Raw genomic sequence first — 17,757 nt, 5'->3', positions numbered from 1 at the left:
GAACATTTACATCCTAATTTACAATTATAAATTCCTTAATATATACATGTACCTCCAAAAGAGCATAAAAACATCTATTAGGTCACCGATACTTTTATATTGATAGGGTATAAAGTCTATTGAAAGCAGTCTGTGCTTTACGTGGGAAAAGTCATTTTACTCATGACATGTTAAATCAAAAGGACAGGGATGTTGAGAGACAGGAGTAATGACCCTCTGATAAGAGAGATAACTTCTTAGAAATATAATAGAACATGATTCAAAAGTTTATTTCACCATTCTTTAATAATGTAGACCTCTTCTCAGACGGAGTCTATTCATGTAAAAACAAGTATAAGACGCAGACATTGGCTTATTTTTTCTTTTGTAAATATATTTAGAATTAGAACCCAGTTGATTTCTCTTTTCAATTTCTAAAAGGTTAATTTCTATCTCTTCAAGGACAATTTAAAAATAACAGTAACTAATCAATGCTACGTGTATAGTATTCTCATTTAATTTGTACATTTATTTTCATAAAGAAATATTTTGAAGAAAGTTGAGTCTTGCTGATGAACGCATTTTTCATAAACACAGAAAATCCGGATAATAGAATGATATCCTGAATTAAAAAGCATCGTTACATCATGTTTTCTATAATGACTTTATTAGGTATGACACTAAATTTTATTTTCATATACTGTAAACGTACCTAATTTAGAGCATTCAAAATTCGATTAGGATTAGGATACTGTAAAATCACATATTTTCATGCGGGCAAATTTTCGTGGTTTGAAGAAAAAATATGGTTTATGGGGATTTAATTTCGTGAATGATGGATTCGTTGAGTACATGTAGTTATGTATATGACATTTTACATTTCGTGGTGGGCATGAATTTGTGGATCTTTTCATACCTCGAAAACAACGGAAATTAAATCCTCACGTAAATTGATTTCACAGTAATCTGTTTTTGTTTTCAACACATATAAGCACGTACTTGAATTAAGGGACAAGAAACAGCGCGAAAATTACCGCTAAATTAAACACGTTTAAATAATAGTATTCATTATAGTCCTTAATTTATGTATGCATGTAAATTAATGCCATTTAGAGGCAAGATATTAATTCTTTTTTGTCCCATTTTACTCATAAGTGACATACACCAAAATTGGTTTAAATTGGTTCAGTCACTCCAGAGAAGCTAAAAATTATGAAAACAGCAATAGGTCACCTGAGTGACTCACGTGACCTAGGAACAAGTGTGGACTGTGCTGTACAATGTTAATATTTCGTGACTAAAAAAACTGACACTAGGTAGATGATTTTATCAAGAGATAATTTTTGATAGAGATATCAAATTTTAAAACAAATCACTGTAACAGAATCATCTCTGAACAATTTATCATAATAGCTATCGATGGAAATGTGTGCTTATTACATGTAAACTTACAAAAAACTGTTTGCTGACGCCTCATTTCCACAAACAGTTTAGCCAAATGCCTTTATGTGCTTATACTTGGTATATTGTACAGATTTAGATAGCAAATATACGAGAAACATCAAGTTTGATTAATATTTGTATTAATAATAATTTCTTTTCGATGCCTTCCAATTTTTCATAACAACAAAGATGCTATTTTTCAAATATTTATTGTTACGTTGATAATTTTGCTTTGATAAATAAAATCAAAAATGAAATTATTCTGAATGCCACTGCTAAAGCGGCTAAACATATCCAGTCCGGGATTTGGTTGCCCTGTAAAACAAAAGAATGTTTTTTTTTTCTTTTTCAAATTGTTTATAAACAAAGCCAGGCATATAATGTTACAAGGAAATTTATAAGATGATTCAATAAGACTGGCTAGATTTTGGCAAGAGATTCTTAGTAACATTCTAACTCAATTTTTCTTTTTAAATTTTGGAAACCCTCTTTAGTAAGACAGAAAACAATGTAAAATCATACAGTATAAAAAATAAGCATGGAAGTATAAAGTTTATTCTCTTTTTGAAAACAATTCTAGGCAAATTAAATCTTACAAAAATGCAAGTATTGTCAATAGTGAAAGATTTACTAGTTTTGAAAAGTTCATACCTTACGATATCCTAAATTTTCAATGACTAGACTTCCATTTGAAATGCATGTTGCATTGTTATTGCACCCTACAAAAATGGAAAACATAAAGTCATATCCTTATTTATTCAAATATGCTTGTAACTAGTTCTAAAGTAGCTGCTAGAGAGATCTCTGATCTTTGAGATATATATATATATATATATATATATATATATATATATATATATATATATATATATATATATATATATATATATATATGATTAGCTTATTAAAATTAGCTACTTTCAAACTTTTATTGGAATTAAACGTTCATGTATTTACGAAGGTTTTCTTATTTTCTTATCATGTAAGTTAGGTTACTCTTACACTGCATATTCCTCTGTTACTTATAGTCCGGCAGTAGCAGTTTATTTTGTGTGTATGGGTTATAAATAGTTTAAATAACCTTGTGTAGCCAATGACACATACTACACCATTAATAACATCTCTTTTTTAAATTACACTAACCTATATGATGAACATTGGTCCACTGATTTACAATCATTAACTCGTTGCTGTACATGAACCATGAGGAATATTTTAACCACAGGAAGTAATCAGGTACAGTCCTGAAACGTTAGTACATTGCGTGTAAACAATGATAAACACAGGGAAAGTTTTAAATTTACGTACAAAGTGAACATAATCAATGAACACATCGTCCATCAGGAGTTAATATGAAAGCAAAACTTTTTATTCAAGATTTTCTACCTACTAAGTCATGTTCACTTTTTATTTAAACAAATTTATAACATTCATTTCTAATATCTTACTTTAAAACTGGTTTTAAAAAGTCACAAAATTATGCTGAGAATCATAGTGTAATATAGTGGAAGAAACATAAGCAGAAATTAACAATCAATCATTTTTAATCAATATAATTTTGAATTTTTTTAGGGTGTTTTTTTTCTTTGATACCTACCTACTATTCAAGAAAAATCCGCCATTCATCATCAAAGGCATGATTAACAACGGGGCTATAGCTAAAGCTGCTGTGATAGAGGGAGCACTGGCAGATATGACATATCCTGCAAAAAAATGTTATATAATCACTGCATTTTGTGAATTGGTCAAGTATAACATATTAATATTATACTAGTATGCAGATTACCAGTGTGCATAGATAGTTTTTCCCTATGTATTTGCCAATGTCAACCCAATAATCTGGCCTAACTCTAACTCTATTCTAATTGGCCATCGTTGGATCACATCATGATCGCATGAGAATGCTTGTCAATCAAAATAATCTAAATGAAGCTCAATTTTTCCTGATAAGATTTTAAGAAAAAGATTTTTGAATAAAATCCTCAGGTAAACTTTGATCTCTACTGTGGTCTAACTCTAGCCCCAGAGGCCATTAATTTAACAAGTTTTTATCTACGTTCATTGAGGAAGCCTTTGCTCTTGTATTGTTTTTTTTCCAGCTCAGTGATTTACCAACCCCCTTTTCTGTATTTTTTCACTAAATATCCATAGCGTTCAAGGGACATAGGTCTCCATTGAATAAATTTGAATTCCTTTTGCCAGATACGTTATTATTGGTGCAGTAGTATGTCGAAAAAAGTCAAAATTCAGTCAAGTATTCTGTCAAGTTCACAGAAGGAAAATGAAACATAAAAAGGACTGAACCTTAGCTTTGCTTTTGGTTCAATTGAGCTAAATGTTATACTATGGAATTCAAATATCATCAGATAGGATGGTTAAGTAATAAAAATATTTTATTTACCAAATCCAGCTGCTGTGTTCGCAACCAGTATGGATATCCCAATAGCTGTGATAAATTTTATCACTTCATATACAAAACCTGAAAATATGGATATTAAGTAAAGTTCAAATTTCCAATTGCATGAGATGTAACAATTGAATAAAGTCTCGTTTATTTTTTTATATATACTTTAAACATACCGCTCATCCAGTACAGAATAGACATGAATATGGTCGGAGTTATGATCAGGAAGGGAATCTAATGAAAATGAAACATACATGTCTAAATTCATTTTAAGAAGCATTGTTTGTGAAAAAGATGGTAGTGCGATTTTCTATTTTAATTTTTTTTTTACAATTCACATATTAAAAAGTATATATTGTAAAGCTGATTAAATGTGCTAAAAATCCAAATACATGACACTTCATTTAACCAACCTCGACCATAATTTTGCTGAGATAATACACATCTACCCTGTATAATTTACACCCATATTCTCTTACAAACACGGGAACTTCACATGGAAAAACCTGAAATATTTATCATCAATATAAACACCGTCTTTATTTAAATGTTTGATGACCGATATAAAATCAAGAAGAGCTCTTTGTAAGCCCCAATTTAATAGATGTAAAAATGAATATACTAGTCCTACACTGTATATTCTATTATTCCAATGGATTAAATGTGCATTATTTACACCACATGATTTCTCACAAAAATATGGTGTTTTAGATCTCTGCAATATTTATACTATTCATATGGTAAATGTATATCAATTATCAAACTGTCAACATACATTTAAGATAGGTAGAATAGTGTCCAAGCTTAATGACACTATGGCAAAGAAAATGCATCCATTAATGTTCATGACGTCATCTTGTTTGTAATCATTGTCCGTCTTCAAATAAAAGAGTCCAAGTATAACAGCAAACAGCTACAAGTAAACAAAAAGGACATGGTGAATCATTTATAAGTTATTGCTAAAATATGGTAAGAAAATTAAAAGACAAAATGGCCTACATTTATGTAGAACAAAAAGAATGAAAAAGGTAAGGATAAATGAACACTGCTGTATCTCAATAACTCTAAAAGCAATACAAATTTGTGAACAGGCATAAAAATCAGACCCCCGAAAATTCCAGAGGTGGGATCAGGTGCCTAGAAGGAGGAAGCTTCCCCTGTTAACCGGTCACACCTGACGGGAGACCTGTGTATTGATCAGGTAGACGGAATATTCCGTAGTCAAATTTAGTATAAAAATCAAGAGCCTAAAATTTGGTATCAAAAACATAGGCCAGAATACGACCCAATTATAGGTTATATTTGTTAATAATATCTTTCTTATTCATAAAGACCAAAGAATTTAAGAATTCTGACTTTAAACGAGGTTGTTTAAAATCCTGTAACATCAACTTATCCGTCAGTAGTCTGCCTCGGTTTAAAAATTGATTGTACTCAGAACATGCTCTTGAGTGTCAAGTAATTATATATAAGTTGGGAGATGTAATTATAAACACCATATGCAAGTAAATCTGAATAATACTACATAAATAAGGAAAGTTGACGATAGAAAAGTCATCTCCTTTGCTTTTTTTCCTTCTCATGAAGATGTTTTTGAATAATTTCCACTTCAAAGGAATATAAAAACAGATCGGCTAATAAAGGAGCAAAAATATTGCCCAGTTGCAGTTTGTAGGAAGACATGGTCTCTCTCTGCTCATAAAGGACATTTCGGTTTTGTCTAGACCAAATCATCCACAATATTTTATAAAGTGTATATTTTGCAACCAAGTCAATATTTATTAGCTTAAAGACTTTTAATTTTATTTTTTTCCTTTTGAGAGTTTAAATTTAAATCAATTTGTTTTCAATGATCATGGTCTGCTGTTTATCTTTTCAGATTGTTAACCAACTTTGAAACTGAAGGTCAGGCTATAATCATGTTTCCTTACATTCTTTAAAATACTTACTATAGATTCAGCAATCTTAATTTTCACCAAGGTTGGGTTGCGAATATTAGTGATCCAACTTCTCCAAAGAAGATGATGTAACTGTTTAAAGAATGGTGCTTGATATCTAAAAACAAGTACTAAATATCAAGGCATACAGTTCAAAATAGGATACCTTGTAGGTAAAAACTACAACAAGAAATATAAGAGGATAAGGAGAAATGATGGAAATAAATTATTCTATTTAAAAATATTTGAAAACAAATTCACATATATATAAAGTTTGATGATGCTTATACATGATGCACGGCCAGTGTTTGAGAAACCCTTAATTTCATGAAATCATCTCTTAAACTCATTATTTTCGTTTTGAATTCAGACTTCTCATTGAAAACTACAGTGTATCTTATCCAAAAATAATTAATACGACAATTTTACTTACCTTGGTAAGGATTCTTTATTCTGTTTAAAATATGGATATCATTTATATATATCATTTATATTCTTTATTCTGTTTAAAATATGGATATCATTTATATATATCATTTATATAATATTTTATTTTAAATCGTAATTTTACTGAAATAACAATGTATTTGCAATAAGACTACAAGTTTATATTTATTTGAAAGTAGATTTAAAGTTTTTAAAGTTAAAAAATGAACAATAAAAGAAATTAATACATGTGTTTTTACGAATTTAAGGGGGTAAAACTGTTTCAATGTTGATAGTATTTCAATTACAACAGGGAAATTTACCTTTATAGTTTTTATATTAGGAATACCACTTCTTCCAGGTAGATTTGGTAATGTCGTCAACCCGTTGCAAATAATCTAAAAAAAAAAAAAATAACGAAGCACGTTTGAAATATAATTTTCGGTAGTTTTAAAATCCAACATATTTCAGTTAATACTTCCATTTCTTAATTGTTGAGTATTTCTGTAGACCTAGCAGTACATTTTGGATGCATATGGTTTGCTTTATTAAAAACGCACGTTCAAAACTTAATCTCACTTAATTCCCTTACATTGGAATCTGTTGAGTTTTGTTTCCCATTTTCAAGTTGAAGTGTCTTGGCTTTTTCAAACTCTTTCCGTAATTTCTAGAGGATACAAATAAAGATTATCAAACTATTTTATATATATTATTTACTTGCTAGTTGTGTTAAGATATTCCATCTCCTTATGCAGTGCATAAAATTGTTCAAGAAGTATCATACTGAAAATGGTTCTTGAAATATTTTTCCTGCAAATATATTGGTAAACTCTTATAAAATTGTGTATCAAGTTTACAAATGCATCTAGGCAAATAAAAAAAAATCCTACCTGTATTTTTGCATTACATGCCTGTTCGTGTCCAGGAACCATTGCCAAAGTAAGGATAAAATGGTCAGCAGGGTTGTAGTTTACTGGGCAAGGGTAGCCATGTCTATAAATAGCAGTATCTATAAACAGTAGCACATGCTTTTTATAAATCTACTGAGTGCAACAAGAGAAAGGTTATATCGTACATATATGAAGAGAAAAAATGAACATGAAAATATTTTCTCTATCTCTCTTTATACATGTAAATGAATTTCTATACATTGTGACAAATTGGCCCAACTGGCTCGAAACATCCTAAAATTATCTGGCAATAATAATTTTATTTAGGAGAGGGAGAAAACGTGATTACTACAGTATATTGTTCTTACAATAATTGTTATGATTTTCCTTTTGTAGAAGCTGATCTTTTCCTTACTTTTTAAAAAAGTCCAAGCCATGCATTGTGTATCCAGTAAAAACACAGTGTCCCTCGGCCAGAAGGTAAATTCTGTAAAACCAGACTATAATAAGGGCATTCCCAATACGCTCTTTTATTTACACTAAGTACAAATACATGTACTGCACACTGAATTACATGATTGTATATATACCGTATGATATACATTTATTTCGAAGCTGAATATCTAATAAACTACCCAGTATGAGAAAATTTTGAATATTTTGTGTACCTACTCGTCAAAAAGAGCAAATACTTCGGAAGAAGGCTGATGGATAGTGCATAAAACCGTGTGACCTTTATGCACCAGCATCTTCAAGCTCTGAATGACGCTTGACGCCATGAAGGAATCTAAACCGGAAGTTGGTTCGTCACAGAACATCAATGGAGGTTTCATCAATAGCTGTTAAAAAGAGATAACCCATTTTTTAAAATATTTCAAAACCTTTAAGTAAAAAAGTTAAAATGTGATACTCAGGGATTGTCAATCATTTCCTTCAATTCTTTAAAATATTTTTATGAGCTGCTGTTCCGTATAAGCACATTCAATATTAATTTTTGCTGATCTCTCAAAGTTTTACTTCTTAACTAGTGTGCATTTACTAAGACTGATCATTGATATTATGCCATTTGTCAATTTCTTCGCAAAGGTATGATTATCCCCGAACTTTCTAAAGGAAGTTCGGGTATTTTATTGTCATCCTATGTCCGTCTGCCCATCCGTCTGTCACACTATCTTCTTCCTCAAACTACTCTTACATTTTAAAAGCAGTATGATTGGTGGTGCCTTGAAAATGAGCAAAAATTTTTTTTATTTTCACCCTAAGAGCCAAATGCGGGTGAAAAACAGTAATTTTTTCCTACAAATCCAGGTTCCCTGATATCCTCTTACATTTTACGCAGTAGCCACATCATCTTTCGGAAAATGGTTGGTAGTGTCTGTAGATGTGCAACAAGGTTTCAGAATTTTCATTTTCACATTATATGGGCAAAGTTGGGGTCGAAAAACGTCGTTTTTTTCCTTACAAAAACATGGTTTCCTGAACTCCTCTTACATTTTGTTTGCAGTTGCCTATACATATTTTGGAATATGATTTGGAGTGTCCTGTAGATGTGCAAAGTAGTTCTAGAATTTAAATTTTCACCCTGTGAGTTTCCGAATTTTCAACTTCACCCTAGGAGTCAAGTTGGGGTCAAAAAACTTTTTTTTACAAAACTGGGTTCCCTGAACTCCTCTTGCTTTTTTCACGTTGACGGTCATCTTTTTGAATAAGTCTGGGGTATCCTCTAGATGTGTATTTCGGTTTCGAGTTCAGTGTTCACCCTGGAAGCGATTGGGGGTCGAAAACGGACATTTTTGTAAATTATAGAATTATTGTGGTTGATTCCCGTGTTACCGAACTATGAAGGTAAGTACACATAGAGGCAAACACCTATGTGCGGGTATTCTGTCTTACATGTATAACAGTATCTAAGTCTTGCGATTACAATAATACGGATCATGTATATTTTTTTCTCTATACTCATAATTGTACATTTTCTTAGGTCCCCTTTGGAGAGAGAAACAACTATTTTTAAGACCCTAAAAGTTCCTTTTAAAAAAGAAGTATTTTGAATTATCCCGACTTTTGCCCTATCTTTGTCATACGAGATATATCTCACCTCTGCGGCGAAGGACAACCTTTTTCTTTCCCCTCCTGATATTCTTTGATTAGAATATGGCATGTCTATAATGGAGTCGGCACATTTGGACAATCCCAGCTAAAACATATAACGAATGATTCATGAAAATTTCATAAAAACCAAATAATTCAACCAAGTCCTGCACACCATTCAAAAGCTTCTACGATCTGGTCGCGTCATTTATACCTTATTTTATGTTCTTTTAAAAATGAATGATTGCAAAATGCATGTAGCGAGCAAATATTGAAGGAAACTTTAATATTCTATTAATATCTACATATAAACATGCCCCCGTCTTGGGAATAAACCCTTCCAGACATCGACGATTTTCTTTTGACAAATAAATTCTGACAGGACACATACCTCGCCTATCACTTCGTCTACTTTTCTTTCTCTAGCTTTAGAATCTGCATCCATTTGTAAACATGCCTGTAGAAGAAAGCTGTAAATTTTATTCAAGAAAATCATTTCAAGTTTGGCATGTACTATCCTTATTTCACATCAGGGTCCTAGGAAAAACGAAGAACGTTTGGTTTCTCATCTCATTCACAAGATCAAATAATCAGAGTATTACACGAAGAATAAATGAATAAAGAAACATGCAGTTCAATTTCCTGATTTCTCCAAAGGCACTTGGGGGCTGGACCCACCCCATCTTTTCCATTTTTTTTCCTCTTTTAAATCTGGGGTCGGAACACCTTTTTCCTATTGTTGTACTCTAATATGACTACCTGATATCCATAATGTAACTCTTTTGTTCTCAATAAGCTGTTTTTAAAGATATCGTTTTCGACTGATACATAAAAAGAGATTACATTATCGATATCAGGTAGTGCATATTAGAGTACAAAAATATGAAAATGGTGTGTTGACCGCAGATTTAAAAAAGAAAAAAATGGAAAGGGGGGAGGGGTCCTGCCCAAGTGCCTGAGGATCTCTCTCTCTCTCTCTCTCTAGAAAAATAAAAAAGACATTGTCTTCTCTAAAACGCAGTCATATATTTACGACCAGAAACCCTATCTTCTTACATGTAAATTTTGTTACAGTGTTTCCTTACCCTAAATATAAGGTGTTCCCGCACGGTCATTGTTCCTAAAAATAGATCTTCCTGTTGTAAATAAGCTGACATGTTGTTCATATCCTCTTTGTTTACAGTTCGGTTGTTTATTTTTATGTCTCCGTCAATAGATAGGGAATGTACATTTCGGAAAGTTAGAACATTCATCAGAGTTGTTTTCCCGGCGCCGCTGAAATAAACAAATAGATTAAGAAAGTAAATAATTGAGACATATTGTAATTAAATTATTGTCGTCTCTTTAAAAAAAAAATCAAACCTCTTTAAATCGAACCACTCTTTCTATATTACCTTGCTCCCATGATGGCTACAAGTTTTCCAGGCCTGATTTCACCACATACTGTCAAAATTAAAGAATAAAAAAAAAAATAATTAAAATTGTGCATCAATGACTACTTTATATTGGTTAAATTGAAGATATTTGCACGGATAAGATTAACTGGTTTCTTTAAAAAATGAAATTTTGAACATTTTTCTGCATGGGAGATATATATATATATATATATATATATATATATATATATATATATATATATATATATATATATATATATATATATATATATAATATTCTGTTAAAAGATTATCTTTTGTATATTAATTAAACTCGTAAAGAATTATCTACAATCCATTTTATGAACTATTATGTTAATTAAAGAGTTAAATGTAGTACAGCCGATGATATATATATATACTTAAATCAATATTCAAAATTTTCGAGACTGATAATGGTACACGCAGATCTTTATAGCCTACCTTTATTCAGGAGAAGTTTGCGGGAAGAATTCCCCCGTTTCCTACAACATCCATGTCTGGATAAAGAGGACACAGTGACGTCATGCCATGATAACGTCACCTGTTGCCACTTTGGTATATCATTATTCTCCGTCTGGCTGATCCATAACTTATGGGAATTTTTCTCCGATTCTTAATTGAAATAAAATACCCAAATATATGTACCTTCGTCAGTGAAACTTGCTCAAAAACTTCGAATATTGCATAGCATATATTCATCATCCGCTATGAACAATAAACTGTTCTAATGAATATTTTTATTCTTAAGTATAGATTCTAGTCTATTATAAGAATTTCTTTAAAAATAACTACTTAAAATCAGCCAACTTTTCATAGATTTAAAAATTGATAAGGAAAGAAGGGGGAGGGGGCCTCCCCTAACTCGAGATGACTTGCACGCTTTAATTGTACACACTTTAATTACTATAACATATTAATTTAATCTGTGAAAAGGGGTATGTATGTTTTCCTTCAAACATACTATACATGTACATGTAGGTCAGAAGGACACTTTTAAAGTCATATATGGCGTATTTTTTATAAGTTCAGACTAACTTAACTTAAAAAGATCTGTCTATTTGTTTTATTACTTTATATAAAGATAGGACTTTCCTGTAAATTACACAATTTAAATCAATCACGTTTCAAAGATATTAGAAATTTAAAACAATAACCGATTTATTTACCGACTCCGCATTTAAATGACAGCCACTTTAAAGTCAATATAACTATAGAAACATGAGGTTATTCAAGTTCAAAATCGGTGAAAATTTTAATTTGAACGTAAATAATATATATCATGCAATCTCGTAATTTTATTTTTTTTTTTTTTAGCTCAGATACGCCATATAGAGCTTTAACAGGTCTTGTTTAAGAAGCTGCTGTTTTTAAAGCTATCTTGAACATGGTTTAATCTTTAAACTGTCTTTCAAAATGTATATTTCAAAGTAATGCCTTCAAAATAATAAAATAGTGAAAAATAAAAAAAAATCCTACATACTGACCATTTATTTTTATTTTCCTATTTCATTAGTACATGTAATCTTAAAGAAACCAATTATTTTTATTATTTTCAATGTATGATCTCCAATGGAATTACAGGAGAATAAATAGAGAGGATGAAGTTTTTATTCAGTGTTTGTGTGATTTCTAGTAAAGTATAATTCCAGTGGTTCTGTGCTTTTATTTCCCAGGTGTTGTTCTAAAAAATCCTTTTCTATCTTAAATTTCCTTAATTTTATAGAAAAATGAAAGAAAAAACCTTTTTATAAGACAGTTTTGGAAGTAGGCAGGAGGAAATTGCTTATATAAAGAATTTAAGTCGCCCTTTCCTTCGTATACCCTCGTATGTAAAGATCGATATCTTGCAAACAATTTCCACAGGAAGTATTATATAATGTGAAAACGTGAATGTCTGCTTTTTTAAACCTTACAAAGCTCCCTTGCAATAAATAGAGGTCGTGCACGTGTAAGGGGTCAACAACTGGTAAAGGACAATCATTATTACTTAAGGTGTATATGTTAATTAAATTCACTTACCTAATGTTGGTTCAAACGTTTTGTTATTGTAACATTGAACATTCGTCATTACCGCCTTAGTATAGACATCAACAAGACGATAAACATCGGCAGGAAAGCGATTTTGGTTGTCACCAGATATAAAGTTAACTTAATTAAAGTTGCCCTTCTCTCAAATGTTAATCGACAGACCTGGTAATTTAAAAACAGATGTTCTATGTTTCCGCCAAGAGAAAGAGAGAAACGGCTTAAAATTGTTCCGGTTGACGGGGAAATTTTATCAACAAAAAATTAACATGTACATGTGTAAATATAAATATTGAAAACATGTGAAATCTAACAAAACTAAAAATTATCTTTAGCAACACAGGATTATTCTAACGTCAACATAGCGTTATTATTGAATAAAAATTTCATAATGAATAAATATATAGATTTTAAGAACAATATTGATTAATACTAAAGATAATCAGTTAAATCTTTTTTTACGTCTAGATCTCACCTCACATGAAGCCTTGTGTCCATGTTTGTGGATAATTGAGCATTTATCGGAATATGGTAACCACAGTAATATCCTAAAGGGAAGGAACTCACTGTTCCGTAACCTGACTGATGAGAAACAGAATAATTAATATACGTACCACCGATAGGTGTTTCAACCTTTATGTTTATTCATGATTTATAAACAAATATAATGGAATGTACAAAATAATTCAGTCAACGAAGTATACAGCCTTCCTAATTAATTAAAACACATTTAACCTTACACCTTTGAACATTGTAGAAACTAACACAAGCATCAGAAGATATATATATATATATATATATATATATATATATATATATATATATATATATATATATATATATATATTGCTCGTATGAGAGTTTTGTATGAAGTACATGATGATATATTTATTATACAGGTAAACATATATGGCGCTGTCATGTACAATACAAAACGGCATCATTTAGTTCCATAACTTTTGCTCATAAACAAAATGATATTTTTATTAACTCTGTGTTACTTTAATTTTCTTCTTTATTATTTATCAACTAAGACCCCCAAATATGACAAAAAATGATAAAATGATATTGGACAGACCAAGGCGCCATATATATTTTTGTTTTTAGTATACGATCTAGTGATATATGTATATGCCTCTGGTTATGTTTGACCTTTATGGTATGAATGAAATGGCTAGATTTACAGGTCATTCACGGGTTAAACTGTTCATATATACATAATATGGCGAGATTTCCACAACGTGCTTCTCACTTCATTTGACACAGAATCGATAATTTATGTAAGAACTAATATTAATTAACCATTATAGATAAGTATAATTTATATTTGGAAATATCATATGTACGTGTATTTCACATTGAACAGAGTTCATAACTTCACTTATTTATATAAATCTCGACTCTAACATAAAAATTTAATGTATACATGTAGTGGATGTAAACAACACTCCAAACCGACTCCATTTTTCAAACTTTTTAGTAAACAAGACCATTCGACGCACATTCATAACATCTGTCTATTACACGCAGAGTCATCTAAAATTATCTGACATTTCAATTTATTTCATGACTTTTTATGACAGGGAAAATCAAATCATTCACGGCACGCCTTCTTAATCCACATGGACATAGTCCTGTATAACTACATTTAACTTGGTCGTCTTAATTTCATAATCAGGCTCCGTAGGAAGCAAGTTCAGTTTCAGGGGGCACAGCCTAATAACATTTTTGTTTGGGGGGGGGGGGGGTTACGGCCATATCATATTCCACAATAGTCATGATAGTTTTTATTTTAATATCAAATATACAAAGATTACATAATTATGTTTATTTTATACATGCATTAGGTAATACAATCGATGAAATTGTATTATATAGAGAAGCTCCATGCAATGCCAGAATACTGCAATAAACTGTTTTCTCCAGACAAAAATCAATATTTCTGTTCATAAGAAATAATGATATCGCGCTTCAGTATTTCATTTTGAAAACGATACAATATTAAAACACATACATGTAATTATAAGTAATTGTTGAACCCCTTTTCTGATACATTTAATTCAGCAGCGATAGCATTCATTTGACATGTACATCATTAGAGAAAGCTAGCATGTTGCATCTAAAAACACGCGTGAACTGTTTATATATTTAGGTACTTACTTACTTCGATCAAAGAGCCATACCACAAGCACAATTAAATCCGCTATGCTATATTTCGCCACACTGACTATTACAAAACCATGCGTTGTTCACCATTCGTAAGAAATCAGAGGTCACCGCCCTTGAATCTTGAAGCAAGCTGAATATAATGGGCGCAACAGATCAAAATCAATGTGAGAACGAGTCTAATTCATCGTTTTGCACTCGCTGTGTATCTGCCTCGATGTGGCGCTAAGAGAATAACAATTTAGCGCCGCGAGGCTATGCACTTTAAGCCAATATTTGAGAAATGGATTGTAATGGGAGATCGAAATCACCTAGAAAAAAATTCCATTTGGTCGACTGTCCATTTAAATTTTAATCCATTTCGATTGCTGTCTATTTATAGTTACACGTCTGGACACCAACCATAATTAAATCCGTAAACAACGTACATGTACACAGTTTATACATGTACAACGAGAGAGAGAGAGAGAGAGAGAGAGAGATCCTAGAGAGAGATAGACTAGATTTAATTATTTATTCATTACGGCGAAGTATTACATATATAGCCTTGGCATCTTAATTTACGCAAACTAAATGTACTTTTTTTCTTGCAAAATTAAACTACTTTTCTTTCAGATTGGGTTTGCCTTAATAAACATGTATAAGTTATTTATTTCAATAAAGTAAGATGTTCATAACAGTAAATGTTATTACTAACTACGTACATGTACATTGTACCTGGAAACACTTCCTATAAATAGAATTATATTTCAGGTCAAATTTTGTTGTGCCTTAATTAACCATCGCTTGTGCCGAAGGTTTTAACTGTGTTATTTATGACGTCATCAAATACAATGGAGTATGAAGTATTATGTAATTATTTTGAGATGATGGTCACACAGAGGGAATTGTAGTGTCAAGATGATATTGATATTCAGATTATTAATCTAATTTACACAATATATGTACCAGTACATGGATTATACATGTATATTGTACTTTTAAATTTGAGTGAGCTATACTCTTTGTGATTTTTCTAGAGAGATACCCTTGCTTATATAGTGTTACCGTGTCTTTAATTTAGCCAGAAAGTCGTCCTATTTTGCAAGTCCAATATCATGCTACAACTGTTTCCAAATGAGTTGAATCAAGGTTACGATGTTGGCAGTTGACCGAAGGAAGAGCACGTGTGTAGTTGTAAAGAATAAATTTGAAATGATGACATGTTCATTTGTAGATGTAATGAATAAATTTGAAATGTTTTTCTTTTGTTATCTAAAGGACAATGTTACAATCAGCCTTGAATTCCAGGGTAAAATTTCATTATTTTCATACAAATTATTCAAATTATTATCAACACAGATGTCTTTTGGATTGTATTATTTCAGTATCACTAAGGAAGAGTACATGTAAGCATATGCGATTGCGAAGGATAGACGTATCTCGTCCCTGACAGACTAATGACATTTTTGAAATGTATTCACAATGTTTATATAATCTAAGACCATTATATTACTAAAATTGAGCTCTTGTTTGTGGGGTCGCGTAGAAATAAAATTAAAAGAGGTGGCAGTTGTCACAAAAATTGGAGGAGCTCCCTCTACATGTAACTTATTAATTCTCATAGACTGACCAGAACCAGAAGTTATTTCCTTATAATGTTCGCATTTTGATTATTTATTGAAAATAAATTATGAATAAATTATGAATTTTCTTTCATATTTATTTTCCATGCATTCTCTATACCACACATCAAGACTAAATAATTTATCAAAGAAAACTATGTTACAATTCAATTAATTAAAGGATAAAACATGTTTGACTTAGAGTACGTGTACTGCTTTTGCATCATAACCTCCTTAAACCAGAATTATCTGCTGGTTTATTGCAACAACAAAAAAAAATATTGTTTACGTGGTTGTCATTCAACATATTAAAACTATAACTGAATATTGCCAATTTTGACATGAGTAACAGTTATAAAAATTTATGGATATAAATTGTTTTTTCACAATCACTTTCGGTTTCTTTTCATGAAAACAGAATTCTGGTTTCTGTTTTAAACTTATAATTTTAGAATAGTGTTGGTTGAGATATGCAGATAACGACCAAGATAAAGATTTGTCTTTAATCACGGGTTTCTTTTACAGTAAAAACTGTAGCTTTTTTATGCTAAAAGATTAACTTTAGAATTCTGGTTTCTGTTCAGTAACATCAGTTTTTGTTCAGTTATGCTTTTCTCATCTTCACCGCAACAGTTTTACAGCGCTCGTGGAATTAAAATCTTATGCTTAAATGATTATTTTATCGATAGTAAAATAATGTTATTCTTGAAAGGGCCAAGATTCATAAAAGAGAAATTTAATCATTCTTACGTCATTCGTGAAAAAAAACACGCTTGACCACAATCTGAGGTCATACATCTGATTCAGAGAAATCTGGACAGGTTTGATTATACTTGCAAAGAAGGATGGGAGGGTCGTAATAAATTATAGCGAGATTCCTGCAGGGACTTGAGAGTGAATTTGAGACTGTCTTATTTTAATGAATTTAATTAGTTTTCTTAACTGTAGCCAGCTTTTGGAAAACTTTGTATCCTTTATAAGCTATAGGGGGTTGTAAAGCATACTTGTTGGTGTACAAATGTACTCCAGGGTTCTCATCTTAATTTCCCCTTTCTTTTTTCCTCACTCCTCCCTCTTATTAATTGATAATTCAATTTTATGATAATATTTAAGAAAAAAGAGGTATGAATTTGTGTATAGAAGAATTAATAGTAATATTTCGATGGCATACCATCGGAACGTTCTATAGTTTAGTCATTACAATTCATATAATAAATAAAAAAAAATCTGATTTCACATCGAAATATATTCATTAAAACAAAACAGTAAATTCAAATCTGAAGAAATGTAGAATCCCCATTTACTCCTCTGTTATTTAAAATCACAAAATATAATATGCTCTGGTCCAATCCAATAAATAACAAGAAATAAAGA

General features: G+C 30.9%; 1 protein-coding gene across 2 annotated transcripts; it reads right to left on the bottom strand.

The window, feature by feature from the left end:
• Positions 1-1,628: 1,628 nt before the first annotated feature.
• Positions 1,629-14,972, bottom strand: LOC133194029 (protein white-like). 2 transcript variants are annotated; one of them, XM_061329950.1, is made up of 23 exons: positions 14,778-14,972; positions 13,089-13,191; positions 12,608-12,778; positions 11,030-11,200; positions 10,565-10,613; positions 10,256-10,445; positions 9,562-9,627; positions 9,178-9,276; positions 7,752-7,918; positions 7,495-7,566; positions 7,080-7,182; positions 6,782-6,856; positions 6,513-6,587; positions 6,197-6,216; positions 5,776-5,881; positions 4,602-4,739; positions 4,240-4,332; positions 4,003-4,060; positions 3,824-3,901; positions 3,020-3,125; positions 2,566-2,666; positions 2,074-2,141; positions 1,629-1,737 (listed from the first exon to the last, which is right to left on the bottom strand). In XM_061329950.1, the coding sequence occupies exons 3-23, from the start codon at positions 12,654-12,656 to the stop codon at positions 1,636-1,638; spliced, it is 1,986 nt and encodes a 661-aa protein (XP_061185934.1). In that variant the 5' UTR covers positions 12,657-12,778; positions 13,089-13,191; positions 14,778-14,972; the 3' UTR covers positions 1,629-1,635. The 2 variants fall into 2 exon arrangements, with proteins under 2 accessions (XP_061185934.1, XP_061185933.1); XM_061329949.1 differs by having other exon boundaries at positions 13,089-13,195; positions 14,774-14,789.
• Between the last annotated feature and the right edge of the window lie 2,785 nt (positions 14,973-17,757).

The sequence above is a fragment of the Saccostrea echinata genome, unplaced genomic scaffold (genome assembly GCF_033153115.1).
Source record: "Saccostrea echinata isolate AGI-Se365-2 ecotype Australia unplaced genomic scaffold, CSIRO_AGI_Sech_v1 ptg000028l, whole genome shotgun sequence".
NCBI lineage: Eukaryota > Metazoa > Mollusca > Bivalvia > Ostreida > Ostreidae > Saccostrea > Saccostrea echinata.
This window is presented reverse-complemented; position numbering and strand designations above follow the sequence as displayed.